This window comes from Phocoena sinus, chromosome 1 (assembly GCF_008692025.1).
Source record: "Phocoena sinus isolate mPhoSin1 chromosome 1, mPhoSin1.pri, whole genome shotgun sequence".
Classification (NCBI taxonomy): Eukaryota; Metazoa; Chordata; class Mammalia; order Artiodactyla; family Phocoenidae; genus Phocoena; species Phocoena sinus.
In genome coordinates this window covers 69,414,667-69,431,767 of record NC_045763.1, presented here as the reverse complement: position 1 = coordinate 69,431,767, position 17,101 = coordinate 69,414,667, and the positions used below count along the sequence as shown (strand labels likewise).

General features: G+C 38.3%; 1 protein-coding gene across 1 annotated transcript in view; it reads right to left on the bottom strand.

The window, feature by feature from the left end:
- Positions 1 to 16,089: 16,089 nt before the first annotated feature.
- IFI44L (interferon induced protein 44 like) overlaps positions 16,090 to 17,101 on the bottom strand; it is a 29,195-nt gene continuing 28,183 nt past the window's right edge. The window contains 1 exon segment of the mRNA XM_032641431.1: positions 16,090 to 16,260. Within this exon segment, the coding sequence (XP_032497322.1) occupies positions 16,090 to 16,260 (171 nt within the window).

Below are 17,101 nucleotides of genomic sequence, written 5' to 3'. Positions count from 1 at the left end.
AGTAGGTACATCAATATTGTCTTATATGATACAAAACACAATAGATGTTCTATGTATTACTATCACTAGACTTCAAAATGAAAAGATAATGTGAAAAATGCATATTTATTTATAAGTATAATGATTTGTGCATTGATAATGAAGAAGCGGCAGTATGATTGCTTCATGGTAGCCTAGCCTATGCACTAGTGAATGAATCATTATAAAATTTTATGGCATACAATACTATAGTCTTATTCATAAGACAGTATTAGAAACATTGTTACTTTTTTTTTTAGAAACCACCTACCTGTGTTGATAGGCTGATACACAGTTTTTCCAATAATGAGAGAGAGAGGCATACTGTATGGTAATGTAATTCTTTGAAAGCAAAGTTATAAAACAGTAAGAAAACTAACGCACTGTCAATTTTATGTTAAATATTACTAACCTTATGCCTATGTAAGATATGCTGTCCACTTCAATACAAGTCTGGTTCACCATGTTCTACCTGATGAATACTCAGGTGATGTTGATGATGATGACACAAAATGTCTCCTATGGTTCCTGTCATACGGTCACTAGATTTTCACATGAAGACACTCACACGTACACAGCAGATAAGTTTATTAACTGTACGGCATGATGATCATTTACTCTTCGTTAAGTGGATCATCATAAAGGTCTTCACCCTTGTTGTCTCCACGTTGAGAAGGCTGCGGGGAAGGAGGGGTTGGTCTTGCTATCTCAGCAGCGGCAGAGAGGGAAGAGATGGAGGAGGGGGAGGGGGAGGGCAGGAGAGGCAGGCACACTCCGTGTAACTTTACGGAACTACATGGTAATTTCTGTCTGACTCTTGCTTTTTCATTTCTCTAAAACTGTTTCTAGATGGAATCAATCCCCCTACTGTTTTTCACTTTAGCTCCAGTACCCGTTTCATAGAAGGGCCCATCCACGTCGTAAAAGAATGAAAAAGCAGTCTTGAAAAATCAGAACCCTTTCGACGGAAGGTCCAGTGTCAGTTGGTTTGCTGGCACTGCTTCTTCTACATCTTCTTCTGCATTGTCTGGCACTGGTTCAGAGGCATTCAGTCATCTTCTGTTAATTCCTCTGGTGTGGTGTCTATTAGCTCTTGAATTTCTCCAAGATCCATATTTTGAAAGCCTTTACTTCCCACCTTTTTGTCAGAGCCACAATCTCAGGATTTCCTTGATTGGTTCTGTCATAAATCCTGTGAAGTCGTGCACAGCATCTGGACAGAGTTTTCTCCAGCAGGAATTTATTGTTTGGGGCTTGATGGCTTTCACAACTTTTTCTATAATAACGATGGCATCTTCAGTGGAAGGTGTAATCCTTCCAGACTTTCATGATGTTCTCTCCATCAGGGTTCTCTTCCATAGCACTGACAATCCTTTCCATAGCATACTGTGTGTGATGCGCCTTAAAGGTCTTTCCAACCCCTTAATCTAGAGGCTGACTTTGAGACGTTGTGTTTGGTGGCAAGGAGACCACTTCAGCAACTTTGATGTTGAACTCATGAGGCTCTGGGTGGCCAGGGGCCTTGTCCAATATCAAAAGAACTTTAAAAGGCAACCCCTTTCAGGCAAGGTATTTCCTTCAGGGACAAATCATCGATGGAACCAATGCAGAAAAAGAATTCTCATGGTCCAGGCCTTCTTGATGTACAACCAAGACTGACAGCTGGTGTTTATCTTTTCCCTTCAAGGCTCAGATATTAGCAGCTTTATAGATAAGGGCAGTACTTCTCATAAACCCGACAGCATTTGCACAAGCTGTAGAGTTAGCCTATCCCTTCCTGCCTTAAATCCTAGTGCTCACTTTTCTTCCTTACAAATAAATGTCTTCTGTGGCATTTTTTTCCCCAGAATAGGGCACTTTCATCTGCATTAAAAACCCATTCAGGAGAATCCTTTCTCCTCAATGATTTTCTTAATGGCGTCTGGGAATTCGTTTGCTGCCTCTTGGTCAGCAGAAGCTGGTTCTCCTGTTATCTTGATATTTTTTAAGCCACACCTCTTCTTAAAATTATCAAACCATCCTTTGCTGGCATTAAATTCTACAGCTTTAGATCCTTCACCTTCCTTTGGCTTTCGGTTGTCATATAATGATTTCACTTTTTTTTTTAATCATTTTAGAGTGTGTAGATATGCCTGCACCCACATAAAAGCTGCATTTTCAATACAAGATAAAAAGGTATTTTGCAAAAAGTGCAAGGTTTTCCTGCCTGCTGATGTAGCTGCAGCGATGGCTTCACGATTTTCCTTTCCTTTTTTTACAGTGGTCCTTCCGCTGGATTCATTTATCTTAAAATGGCAGGCAACAGCAGCTGCAGACCTCAATCTAGGGTACATACCCAGCAATTCAACTTTTCCTTGTAATATCATGACTTTTCTCTGCTTCTTGGGAGCACTTCCAGCCTCACTAGTGGCACTTTGTATGGATCCCATGGTGTTATTTGAGGTTTACAGTATTGCACTAAACATGATGAAAACCACGCAAGAACTGGGAGAGAACACTTTTTACCGCGATACGAAATTTACCAGAGAGGAACTGCACATGCAGAGATGATTAGCATCACTTGGCGTTTTACACAATACTCGCAACACCTGAGCTCACCTAAACAGAAACAGGAGGTGGCTATGAAATTAATATGATAGCACAGTATGTACTGCAGTTAATTTTACACAGTTACAGTTTAAAACCGCATCTTTACATTTGTTTACATTTCTCTTGGCTGCAAATGGCACCAAGTATAGTCTGTAGGTGTTTTATGAATAAGTTTTGATAAATGTTAACTTTTTATAATACATTTGTGCATATTTGATGGTTGTAAATGATAAAATAGACTAGTATCTATATATATTTTAGGCATTCATGACATACTTAATTTTTCTTCATTTTTTTTTGATATTTCTAGACTACACGGTTTTGTCTGCAAGTTTTTTCAAATTGGTGCAAATCTCCCCCAAAATGTCCAGTATATTTATTGAAAAAGATCTGCGTATCAGTGGACCTGTACAGTTCAAACCTGTGTTGTTCAAGGGTCTACTGTAGTTGTTTTGTTGTTGTTCTCAACTGATTTTCATGAATCAGGTTCACTAAAACTTGTGTTTCCTTATTAATTATCATTTTGGATGATCTGTCCATTGGTGTAAGTGAGGTGTTAAAGTCTCCCAGTATTATTGTGTTACTGTTGATTTCCTCTTTTATAGCTGTTAGCAGTTGCCTTATGTATTGAGGTGCTCCTATGTTGGGTGCATATATATTAATAATTGTTATATCTTCTTCTTGGATTGATCCCTTGGTCATTATGTAGTGTCCTTCTTTGTCTCTTGTAATAGTCTTTGTTTTAAAGTGTACTTTGTCCGACATGAGAATTGCTACTCCAGCTTTCTTTTGATTTCCATTTGCATGGAATATCTTTTTCCATCCCCTCACTTTCAGTCTGTATGTGTCCCTAGGTCTGAAGTGGGTCTCTTGTAGGCAGCATATATATCTGTCTTGTTTTTGTATCCATCTAGTGAGCCTGTGTCTTTTGGTTGGAGCATTTATTCCATTCATGTTTAAAGTAATTATCGATATGTATGTTCCTATTACTATTTTTTAAATTGTTTTGGGTTTGTTTTTGTAGGTCCTTTTCTTCTCTTGTGTTTCTCACTTAGAGAATTTCCCTTAGCATTTGTTGTAGAGCTGGTTTGGTGGTGCTGAATTCTTTTAGCTTTTGCTTGTCTGTAAAGCTTTTGATTCCTCCATCAAATCTAAATGAGATCCTTGCCAGGTAGAGTAATCTCGGTTGTAGGTTTTTCTCTTTCATCACTTTAAGTATATCATGACACTCCCTTCTGGCTTGTAGAGTTTCTGCTGAGAAATCAGCTGTTAACTTTATGGGAGTTCCCTTGTATGTTATTTGTCGTTTTTCCCTTGCTGCTTTCAATAATTTTTCTTTGTCTTTAATTTTTGCCAGTTTGATTACTATGTGTCTCAGTGTGTTTCTTTTTAGGTTTATCCTGTATGGGACTCTCTGTGCTTCCTGGACTTCAGTGGCTATTTCCTTCCCCATGTTAGGGAAGCTTTTGACTATAATCTTTTCAAATATTTTCTCGGGTCCTTTCTCTCTCTCTTCTCCTTCTTGGACCTCTATAATGCAAATGTTGTTATGTTTAGTGTTGTCCCAGAGGTTTCTTAGGCTTTCTTCATTTCTTTTCATTCTTTTTTCTTTATTCTGTTCCACAGCAGTGAATTCCACCATTCTCTCTTCCAGGTCACTTATTTCTTCTTCTTTCTCAGTTATTCTGATATTGATTCTTTCTAGTGTATTTTTCATTTCAGTTATTGTATTGTTCTTCTCTGTTTGTTTGTTCTTTAATTTTTCTAGGTCTTTTTTAAACGTTTCTTGCATCTTCTCGATCTTTGCCTCCATTCTTTTTCCGAGGTCCTGGGTCATCTTCACTACCATTATTCTGAATTCTTTTTCTGGAAGTTTGCCTATCTCCACTTCATTTCATTGTTTTTCTGGGGTTTCATCTTGTTCCTTCATCTGATACACAGCCCTCTGCCTTTTCATTTTGTCTATCTTTCTGTGAATGTGGTTTTTGTTCCACAGGCTGCAGGATTGTAGTTCTTCTTGCTTCTTCTGTCTGCCCTCTGGTGGATGAGGCTATCTAAGAGGCTTGTGCAAGCTTTCTGATGGGAGAGACTAGTGGTGGGTAGAGCTAGCTGTTGCTCTGGTGGGCAGAGCTCAGTAAAACTTTACTCTGCTTGTCTGCTGATGTGTGGGGCTGAGTTCTCTCCCTATTGGTTGTTTGGCCTGAGGTGACCCAGCACTGGAGCCTACCCAAGCTCCTTGGCAGGGTCAATAACAGACTCCAGGAGGGCTCATGCCAAGGAGCACTTCCCAGAACCTCTGTTGCCAGTGTCCTTGTCTTCACGATGAGACACAGCCAGCCCCTGCCTCTGCAGGAGACCCTCCAACACTAGCCAGTAGGTCTGGTTCAGTCTCCTATGGGGTTACTGCTCCTTCCCCTGTGTCCCGATGCGCACACTACTTTGTGTGTGCCCTCCAAGAGTGGAGTCTCTGTTTCCCCCAGTCCTGTTGAAGTCCTGCAATCAAATCCCACTAGCCTTCAAAGTCTGATTCTCTAGGAATTCCTTCTCCCGTTGCCAGGCCCCCAGATTAGGAAGCCTGACGTGGGGCTGAGAACCTTCATTCCAGTGGGTGGACTTCTGTGGTATAAGTGTTCCCCAGTTTGTGAGTCACCCACCCAGCAGTTATGGGTTTTGATTTTATTGTGATTGCGCCCCTCTTACCATCTCATTGTGGCTTCTCCTTTGTCTTTGGATGTGGGGTATCTTTTTTGGTGAGTTCCAGTGTCTTTCTGTGGATTAATGTTCAGCTGTTAGTTGTGATTCCGGTGCTCTCGCAAGAGGGAGTGAGAGCATGTCCTTCTACTCTGCCATCTTGAACCAATCTCTGAGAAATCAATTCTTGATTGTCAGGTGGTAGAGAGGTGTATGGGGTAGAATATTACACAAGGGAAAGATGAATAATAATAGGCATTTATTTACTGCTTACTGTGTTTCTGACACTTTTCGAAAAGTGCTTTACATATACTCTCTCATTTAATCCTCAGAACAACTCTCTGAGGTATGTACTATAATTCTCTCCATTTGCCAGATGAGAAAACCATGTATTATAAATAGAAATTAAGTCACTGTCCCAAAGTATAAACAACAGCATGGGAGATAGGACAATGCATGTAAAATAGTCAGGAAGGGGAATTCACTCAGTGGAGCTCTTGCTTTACTGTTTGAGATCAAATATGACCAGTTTAGGAAAACTGTCCTAAGAAGTTTGGACATAATACCATGTAACTGAAGGGAATTCATTGTAAATCTCTGAAGGAAGAATTGCCAGGGAAACAGGGCACATTGTCATGATGTTTGTAGCAAGGTACTATAGTAACTAATTTGCAAACTCTTTACTCATATAGAATAATGCTAAATCAAATATAAATTAAAATGGGAGGAACATGGCTCTTGAAGCATAATGTGTCTTCTGTTCTACAGGAGTGTAATTTTTTTTTTTTTTTTTGGTACGCGGGCCTCTCACTGTTGTGGCCTCTCCCGTTGCGGAGCACAGGCTCCGGACGCGCAGGCTCAGCGGCCATGGCTCATGGGCCCAGCCGCTCTGCGGCCTGTGGGATCTTCCTGGACCGGGGCACAAACCCGTGTTCCCTGCATCGGCAGGCGGACTCTCAACCACTGCGCCACCAGGGAAGCCCTACAAGAGTGTAATTTGACTGCACAAATTAACTCATGTATACACGGGTTCAAACCTCATTAACCAAAAGTAATGTAATTGGGGATAACATTTTTGAAAAGCAAAAGACAATAGTACCCACTTCATGTGTTCATTGATCACCATAAGGCTTGAGTATTATACATTCAAATGTATATTCTACAGGTTGACAAACATACTAAAATAGGAGAGATTAATAGTAGCTTAACTTGCAAAAATACATCAATAATACGTCTTATATAATGCCAGGAATAACAAAATGTAGCACAGAACACAGCATTTCCAAATACTATCATATATTCAACACCAGGAGAAAATTATCTTCCAATTCAATATTGCATACCTCTAACAAAATTACACGTTTAAAATTTTTTCTGTTGTGATAGTTTTCTTTTAAGAATTAGAAGTCTTTGTTTTTATTCAAGCTTCCAGATTCAACCTTCAGCAGCCTCTTCATTTAGTAGAGCATTGACCACTAGGGGGCAGACATGACAAAGCCATTTAATATGTTCCTATTTGCTATTTCAGATTTTGAATCGAGATGCAGTATGCTCTTGAAGCCAAAGGTGTATTTTCTTTAAAACTGCATATCGAACAAACAGAAAAAGAAAGAAAGAAAAAACTGACAATTCAATTTTAAGTCTCTTTTGTTTTCTTATGAGTTACCAAGTCCAAATCTTATCTTTGTTTTCAACTACAATAAAATTAAATTTACAATAGAGACACTGATAGTTAATTATTACTTTTTTGTTATAAGATTGGCAATGTCGGGGCTTCCCCGGTGGCGCAGTGGTTGAGAGTCCGCCTGCCGATGCAGGGGACGCGGGTTCGTGCCCCGTTCCGGGAGGGTCCCACTGTGCCGCAGAGCGGCTGGGCCCGTGAGCCATGGCCGCTGAGCCTGCGCGTCCGGAGCCTGTGCTCCGCAACGGGAGAGGCCACAGCAGTGAGAGGCCCGCGTACCGCGAAAAAAAAAAAAAAACTCTTCACGAAAATTCCCATCTCAGATGGCAAAAGTTGGTTACCATCAGATACTAACATTGGTGAGTGAAGATGTGGCTGGTTCATGAATCATCATCAACATAATTCTAGAAGATTGGCAATGTCCTTCAGAACCTAGGTTTGTGTTTCTAATTGCCTACACTAATAATTTAGTTATATATATTACCTAAATTTTTTCTTACAACACGTCTGTGAATAAAGTGTTACCATCCTCATCTGTAAGATGGGGAAATTAAAGATTTTTAAAAGATCACAGATTATGTGGCATAAGGATTTAGACCCAGTTTTGTCTAATTCCAAAGTTTGTGTGTGATATTACTTCTTTTTTTCTGTGTTAATTATGAAATATACAGTACGTGCGGGAAAGTACATAAAATACAAGTATTCAACTTAAAAATAATAATAAAGCAAATATCCATTTCACCACCACCCTGACCCAAACAAAGAACACTTTTAGCTCCTGCAGAAGCACCAGATGAGCTACTCACCCTTCACAACACCCCCTCCACCTTGGAAGGTAATTACCATCTTCATTTTTATGATCATCATTCCCTTTCTTTTGTTTAGAAGTTTTGTGAGAGTTATGTAAATCTATTCATGGTGTACAGATTCATTCATGTCTTTCTCCTTTTGGTCAATATTATATTTGTAATATTTATCTATACTGTTGTACATAGTTACAGTTCTTTAATTTTTATTGCTACATAAAATGAAATGCTCTATGTAATATACCATAATTTATTATCTATTCTACTATTGATAGGCATGGGGGTTGTCTTCAGTTTGGAACTGTTATGAATAAGGCTTCTACACACATTCTTACACACATCTTTTTTTTTTTTTTTTTGCGGTACACGGGCCTCTCACCGCCGCAGCCTCTCCCGCGGCGGAGCACAGGCTCCAGACGCGCAGGCCCAGCGGCCACGGCCCACAGGACCAGCCGCTCCGCGGCATGTGGGATCCTCCCAGACCGGGGCACGAACCCGTGTCCCCTGCATCGGCAGGCGGACTCTCAACCACTGCGCCACCAGGGAAGCCCTACACACATCTTTTGATTCACATATAAAAATTGTCCCTAAGATATATAACTGAGTCAATTTGCTAGTTTATCAGGTCTGCATATCTTCAACTTTATTGGAAACAAAAGTCTATTCACAGGTGAATAAGCAAAGAGACGTGGTATATCCACACAATGGAATACTACTCAGCAGTAAAAAGAAGGAACTATTGACACATGCAACAACATAGATGAACCAGGTGGACTATTTTATTCTTTTATTCACTATTACTTGTAGTACAATATTACTATATTTTTATATGTATTGATAGATATTGAATGTATAACCTTCCCAAAATGAAAAATTAGTTTCCATGGGTAATTAGTTTCCATGGGTAATACACCAAATTAGGGTGGGGGGAATCATTTCATCCTGGAGGTTCATTGTCTTTGTAAGTTTTATTTTCATTTACATCTGTAAATGAGCCTGCGTATCCTTTATTACACTAGATAGTTATGGTAGGATTTTAAATGATGCTTGTACACCACACATTAATACTACTACTGTGACATTTTACCACCCTTTCCAGTAAAAATGACGTTTTCTGTATGCCATATATTTTCCCATAGCTGGAGAAGTGACCAGAGGCCACTGCTCTGTAACTTTTGGTTGCCTCCGGTCTGGATAAAAATACATATAGGTATATGCCAGCCATCAAAAAAAAATACCATAAATAAAAATAAGTTTTTACTGATAGAAGCTTCTAGGTAGCATCTGCTTCCCATTAGGAGGAGGTGGGTGATCCTGATCCTGTCCAATCTCAACCAATTTTACTGTGAGGGACATGACCTTGTTTTAAAAGTGGGTACACTGATTATGAGGAAGTAGCAGACTGCATTCCCAGTGATGGCTTGCCATATTAGGTTGACCCAGTGATTGCATAGCCTAAGCCTCTATTCCACCCAGCTACTGCTTTCCCTCTCCCTCAACCCCTTTTCTTCTCTTTCAATTTCAGATAGCTTCATCATCTTTTAGATGGCCTACCTAGCAAGACAAGTTTCCTGAGAGAGGACTCCAGTGTCCCTATCTGAGTTAAAATTCCTCTCAGTATGGTGGTGAGCTTCCAGAAAAGCCATCTGCACTCGATTCAACACACCAAGTCTGATTCCCAAGGCTCCCAAATCTCTCTTGGTATGTTGGGACCAGTTTTAGTTAATCCACTACAAGTATAGTTGCCATTAACTGCTTGTGCTATGAGTGTTATTCAAATATATAAGAGGCACCTAAAATATTGCTATTCTAGGAGACCATCAGCTGAAACTGTTGACTTCTAGCTGCAGTTCAATTTAATAGGAATAGGTTTTTCATAATCATCCTTTTCAAAGTTTCAGAGACAAATTCCATCAGTGATACTTACTCATCAAGTCAGGCATAATTCACTCTTTTGGACACCATTCTGATTTCCTGACTACCCTACTTATTTAATGTTCCTTCCACATTCATATCTGATTTAGTCAAAAGAGAAAAGGAGACTCTGACCTACTGGAAATCCAGTGGTGGCATATCTCCCTTCAGACCCACACCGAGCTTAGAGTCACAACATACCCTGCTCAGTTTGAAGGTAGGCTCCTTCTCCAAGACATGATAAAACCAATATGATGAATATAATCAACAAAATGTGACTCTAGTTAGAATTGCAACTAACTCCTATTGAGGTGGATCATCAAGGGTAGTTGATGTCTTTTCAGTAAATAACTAAACCAGAGTTCTTAGGTTAGTCTTGTAGTTTGGCTTCAGTGTCATTCTCTTCCCCAGAGGGGGGAGAAAATCCAGGCTCTTCTCTCTGAATTAGCAATAACTTGGTATTATAACTGGGAGAAACAGTTAAAAGTGTTTTTCTCTCGCTCTGAGACACTCAGGAAAAAAGTGATGCAACACTATAGATTTATGTGCTTTCTTTCCATCTGCCACAATTCCCCCTTTGTTTTCATTTGTTACTTACTTATTACCATATTTCATTCCCTGGGTGTGTCTCTATACTGTTTACCTCAAGGGCAGATAGCTGGAATCACTCTGCCAAGGCTTCCCCTTCTGTCCACTCCCAGCAAGAAGGAAAGACAAGTAGTGCTGGGACCATCCTACATGTCACCAACAGGGCAGCACTTACAGTCAGTCCTAATTAAGGACACATGAGGGGTGTCACTATCAAGTCCATTGTGTTTTTTACCAACATGGCAGTCAAATTCAGAGAAATTGAACTAGTTTTCTGAGTATCAATGCCTCCCTTTGCTGGGATATGGTAGTGTAGTCTTGAACACAATACAGGTGAATCTGGCAAGATAAAATAAATTTTCTGTTCCAACTAAAATTGGACATTAGCATGACCCCTATGCAAGTATGACAGGCAAATTCGTGAAGCATTCCATATTAAAGAAAAGAAAAGAAAAGAAGAGAAGAGAAGAGAAAAGAAAGAAAAGAAAAAAAATTTCTGTTGGAGTTGTGTGATTGCATCATCACTGTTATCTTTACCCCTACATTCACATAGGAACTACCCTCCAATGGTTTTTCTACGTTAGATTGACCCAGTCATGCCAGCCAGTTCTTCATGCCCTTAGCATCACCAGTCTTTATCAACATATATTTTAATTACCCATTCCAGGTCTTTTTCAAACTGCTGCTATATATGTGATATGGAATTTGCTAAGTCCATATGATGTTATGTCTCTTAGCTCATTTTTGTACACAGGCAACAGTGAAAAGTATACTTTGATTGATAAAATGTAACTTAGGAGACTGAGTTTATTCACGTATTGTTCCAAATCTTTAATAGTATCCTCAGCCATGGTTACACCCAAAGGATAAGCAAAGTCAAAGTCTAATATGTGGTTATTCTAGTCAGGACCCAGTTGAAGCCACCTGGGCTACCAGCAAGGGTCCAGTGTTGTCAACTGCCATTCCCTGCCCTTGAGGAATCTTACCCAAAGTCATCTTTTGGAAATTCTTTTCCCATTCACAATCCGGATAGCATATTATCACATCAGTAATTTCCGTAAAGGAGGATGTCATTGTTCCATCCAATATTTATAGCTCAAGTAAAAATATCCCCATTTATTTTATGTACCCAAGGAGATAATATCCAAGGAATAGACCAATGCATCAGTCTTTGTATTCTAACCCCATATGAGCCAGCAGCCAGGTTTTATCTGGTGGTCATTGATATGACCCATTGTAATTCTTCCACAGAATTTCCACATATTTCCATAATTTAATTCTCTTCACAGTGGTATTTTTAATTGTCCAATCCTAAAGTGTTACTTTAGTAGGATAAAAGTCATAGGTTCACCCTTTTTAATAAGAAACTAAGAATTCTTCTGGTGGTTCTGTCCTCTATTCCAAAGGTGGGGCTGTACCCTGTTCATGGATACCATGTACTTTCCCAGAGTCACATCTAGTTACTGTTCCATTTCTATGTTATCCATCATTGGATCTGATCCATCATTATTAGAATAGCTCTCTGACATTACCTATAATATAATGGATATTTGATGTCTTCCAGTGATGGGAGCTATTTCTATCAAAGCCCAATTTCAGGACAACAAAGGTCTCTTGGAGTGACTATATCTAGCTATTGCCATCAGGTTACTTGCAGGTGCAAATATCTCAGTAGTCACCAAGTGAGAGCAGTTATAGACTTCTTCCTGAGAATTTAGTCTGCATATGTCTGCATAGTAGATATTTTCAAAATAATTAATGTGACAACATTACATGGACTTGATTTTGCTATTTGAGCTATAGCTCTTCCTTTGTAAATATATCAAAGTCTCTTTTGTTCCAGATCCCATTCAAACTCAGATTTCTCTTTGGTCACTTGATATATAAAGGATAATAACATCTTAGGTACAACATATGTACCCTCCAAGATTCAAATAGCCTTAAAAGCCATTGAGCCTCATTCTAAGTAGTAAGCCCTGGCATATATTATGTACTGTCTTTGGAAAGTCTCTTCTGATTACAGCCCATGTTTTTCACTCAAAATTGAACTGAATAAACTATCAAAATTCTCATTTTTTCCCTGGCTTTCTTTTCCTTTAGAGAAACTATCATGGTAGTATCATCGTTATGAAGCAACTGACTTTTGATAATGATCAAGTATAAATCTTGTCTTATTAGGTTATGACAGTATACTAGAGAATATAAGTATTTTTGAGGGAGGATAGAGAATGTATACTGTTGTTAGTCCCATGAGCAAGCAAACTAATCCTGGCTTTCTTTTGATATGGGAATGGAAAACAAATTGTATAATATGGTATATTATATGTATATACTAGATAGACATATACATACATTATTATTGGTCTCAATTCTTCACTCTCTTCTGCAGTCACACACTTGCCATGACCTCACTGGGAGAGAGGGGTGAATTTTTCAGCCCCTTGGTTTTGGTTTGCCCATATAACTCGCTTTGGCCAATGGCAAGTGGGCAGAAGTGATGATGTGTTAGTTGTACGCTTAGGCTTTAAGGGACATTGCATGGCTCCCCTTGCCTTCTTGCAATTCTGCCACACAACAGGAAGAGCTGTCCCTAGGAAGCTACTGTCTTATCAGTTTCAGAATGCACAGATATGGAGTGGAACAGCCCTAGTCAACATACCCCAGCAGCCATAGCCTGAAGTATAACCTTTCAGCTGATCCCAAGCTGGGATAACCAACCTTTAGCCAGACTCAGACACAGATGATAATAAGTGATTCTTATTGAAGGCACTAAAGTTTGACTTCTTAGGCAGCGAGAGTTAACCAAAAATAAAGTACTGATAGGTCAAATTTCTTATATCTCTCATTTAAAATATCTAATTAAGTACTTAATTTGAACTTGTGGATTTAAGTTGAAATCTTAATACATTTTCATCATATATTTGGAAATTTAGAATAACTTTAGGTTCACTATGATTCTAAGATCAAGATACTAGATCTGTAAGAATCTTTCAATACTCAGGAAGGTTTAGTCAAACAATAGAATTGATAAAATCAGAAATTAAATATATTAAATTTAAGATGAAGTTTTAAAAATTTGGAAGTCTTGACTTATTAAATTTTTAGATAAAACCAAAACATTTTTCAAATATCTTTTAAAAAGGGGCTGGTATTATCGATTAAAGCTAAACATGTACACACTCCATGACACAGCAATTCTGTCCTATATATATATCCAACAGAAATGTTTCCATATGTTCTACAAAGGCACATGCTGGAATGTTTGTAGTAACACTATTTGTAATAGTGCCAAACTGGAAACTACCCAGCTGCCCATCAAAGGTAGAATAGATGAGAATGAATAATCTTTATCATTGTACAATAATATAAATCAAATACATTATCATATTAAAATCAGACTCAGAAGAATAAATAGTGCATAATACTATTTATGTGAGGGATAAATAAGAACAAGATCAATCTACCCAATTAGAAGTCAGAATAGTGGGTATCCTAGGTATGATCGTAGATAATGTTGCAATTAAAGGTCTGAACAGTGGATATCCTAGATAACTAGACCTGGCATAAACGGGACTTATTTGATGCTGGTGATGTTCTATTTTTAATGTGAGTTCTAATTTCATGGAGTTGTAAAGTTTGTAAAAATAAATCCAGCTATATATTGTACTTTTGAACCGTGCACTTTTTATGTGTATATGGTACTTTAACAAAATGCTTTTTATTAAAGTTTAAAAAGTTTTTCTTAATTTAACCATTTTAGACTTACTAATAAGATTTTTTTAGCAAACTTTTTAATCTAAATGAGGAACTAGATACAAAACTTCCTGATCTATGAGATACATATTATGGTGCCTCTCCAGCTCAGTTAATCCAACAGTAGCCATGTCCATGATTAACTTTCTTCTAATAATAATAAATCACTCTTCCTGGGCAGACATGACCTAAGATGGGCTAATCATACTTCCTTGCTCTTCTTGGTAAAGTAATTATTCCTGGGGGAGGGAGGTTAGGTGTATGACTTGAGCTAGATCAATTGCAGTCATTTTGGGGGAGTATTTCACAATGAAACTAGAAAAGAAAAGTCCTTTCTTTCCAGGTCACAAGACTGAATGAATGTCAGCCTGCTGAAGCTTGAACTCAAAAGATGAAGTATTTATCAAGATTGCTAGTGTGAGAGAATGACAGCAATATACAGAAAGAAGGAATCAGAAGGCTGTGGTGTATGTGTGTGTGTATGTGTGTGTGTGTGAAAGAGAGAGAGAGAAAGAATAGCTTTTGAATAGCTTTTGAATCCCTAGATTCAACAATTCCTGAGGCCAATTCAATTCAATCCCAGCCTTTTCTATTGTTGGATTACTTGATCCAGTACTATAGTCTTCTTTTTTATTCATGTAGTTCAGGTTGAGTTTTGTCACTTGAAATTAAAATAGTCGTAATTGACAGAGTAATCAAACTATAGTCCCTCTCAGTTTTAGTCCTCTGGAACACATTAATATTAATTGCCACATCCTTGAAGAAGTGTTCAGATATTCAAATAAAAATGGCTTTAGGTTAAAGAATACAATGTTAACTGGGGCCCAAAGAGAATAAAATCAAGCAAGTTAGAAGTAACATAAGAAAGCAAAATTAAGATGACTTGGGTGAAGATCAGAAGATGCTGACAAGTCATATTAAAATAAGCTTTGCCAGAATCACATGCACATACCACACACACACACATATGCACACACTCAAGTTAGACTCGGGTTTTACAAAAAGAAACTTTAATTTTTCACAGGTACAGAACATAATTTTAAAATAAATTATATATATTTTTTACAATTAATGACTTTAAATGGTCCTGTTCCTCTTTGTAGGTATTATGATCTTGTATGTGTAACTTCATTCCAGACTTAAATAAAATACCCCCTCAGGTTCAACTACTTCTCTTTTTCCTATGTTTTCTCATCTCACACTGTTTACTCTTCTATGATGAGATTAAAAACTTTTTAATATGCAAAGCATTCACTTATTTTCTTTACTTACGCCTGATCATGTCTTTCCTCTGATCTCTTAGTAAAGAGAAACAAAGTATTCTTGATGGATTATTTGGGGAAAATCAACCAGTAGGAAGAAGAAACATTGGGCTACAGGAGGTCTAAGCCAACCCTGACTTTGGGAATATATGCACCATGAGGAAGAGAAAGAATAGAAAAACAAAGGTGGCAGAGTCAGGACAGCAAAAGTAGTAGTGTGAGAGTTTCCCAGGAGTTTGTGAGTGAGAGAGGACTAGAGATGATATGATACTCTGATTTCCCACAAGCTAAAATAAGATTTGAGTTTAGATTGATACTTCTGTCTGATCTTTGATTGGAACAGTGCAGTGTGTACTATGCACAGGCTGATAACAGAAAATACACATAACACTAAAATCTGAGGTCGTAAACAGGAAAGGCACACACCTCTACCCAGAACTGACCACACTGCATTAAGAGGGACTTTGACAAGGGAGAGGCATTGAAAAGTCAAGTCAATAATGGTGGAAGTATAAGGTCTGAAGGAAGAACCGATAATCAAAGATCACATCTGATCAGAAACAATGCTGAGCCAATCCCATTCTGGGTCCCAAGCAACAAAGCCCATTTTAACAGAAGAGGGCAAGGATACAGCTTGGGATGTTCAGACAGTGGGAATGACAGAGGTCAATCATTTCAAATATTTCATTTTAAAATAAGACAAGGGGGATGAGCAGTAGTATAGATCCTCTAGGATGTACCCAAACCGGAAGTAGCCATGTAGCTGACACCTTCAAGCTTCTACACCTCAAAAACATCTACTTGTTTCCTCAAGAGGCAAATCCTCTAAGAAGTCATCTGCAGCCCACAGTATCTGTCTCAATGCAGAGAGGTTCAGAACATCCATGACAGGCTCCAGCTCCCACTCTGAGGTATAATTACTAACCACAAAGATGTCAGAAGAACAAATCCAAGTTCTCTGTGAACTGCCTCTAGCTGCAATACAGAATTTAAAACCCAGAAATCTTAAAACAGTGGAAAATACAATTTTATGTTGATATAAATTATGAAAGTAATATCAAAAAGTAGGAGCTTGGCAATACTTGTCCTGTTGGAGAATGTGGAGACAGAGATCTGGCCCCATAAAGGGATTTCTTCAAGAACTTCGCAAGTCAAGTTCTAATATCACTGCTAATTTTCATTTAGAACACACATAATAGATTCAATATGAATTACAAACTAAAGATAACTAATAGATCAATACAAACTACTCTGAAATTGAAAATTTTTTAACACCCTTATATTAGAATCTATCATTTCCTTCAGCTTCCTTTTAAAGGTTATTCTCAGGATAAGTCTATTTTACTAGACTAGTTTAATGTTGATGTTTAATTCATGCCTGGACTAGTTTATTTGTGGAACCACACTGCCTGGGTTCAAAGTAGGGCTCTGTCACTTCCTAACATTGTCAGTAAACTGGCAAATGCTTTACTCTGTGTGTTTTTGTTTACTTATCTATCAAATGTGGTAATGACAGTACCCATCTCATAAGGTTGTTATAAGTATTGAATAAGAAAATCTATCACAGAGAGTGACATGGACATATATACACTACCAAACGTAAAATAGCTAGTGGGAAGCAGCAGCATAGCACAGGGAGATCACCTCGGTGCTTTGTGACCCCTAGAGGGGTGGGATAGGGAGGGTGGGAAGGAGGGAGATGCAAGAGGGACGAGATATTGGGACATATGTATATGTATGACTGATTCGCTTTGTTATAAAGCAGAAACTAACACATCATTGTAAAGCAATTATACTCC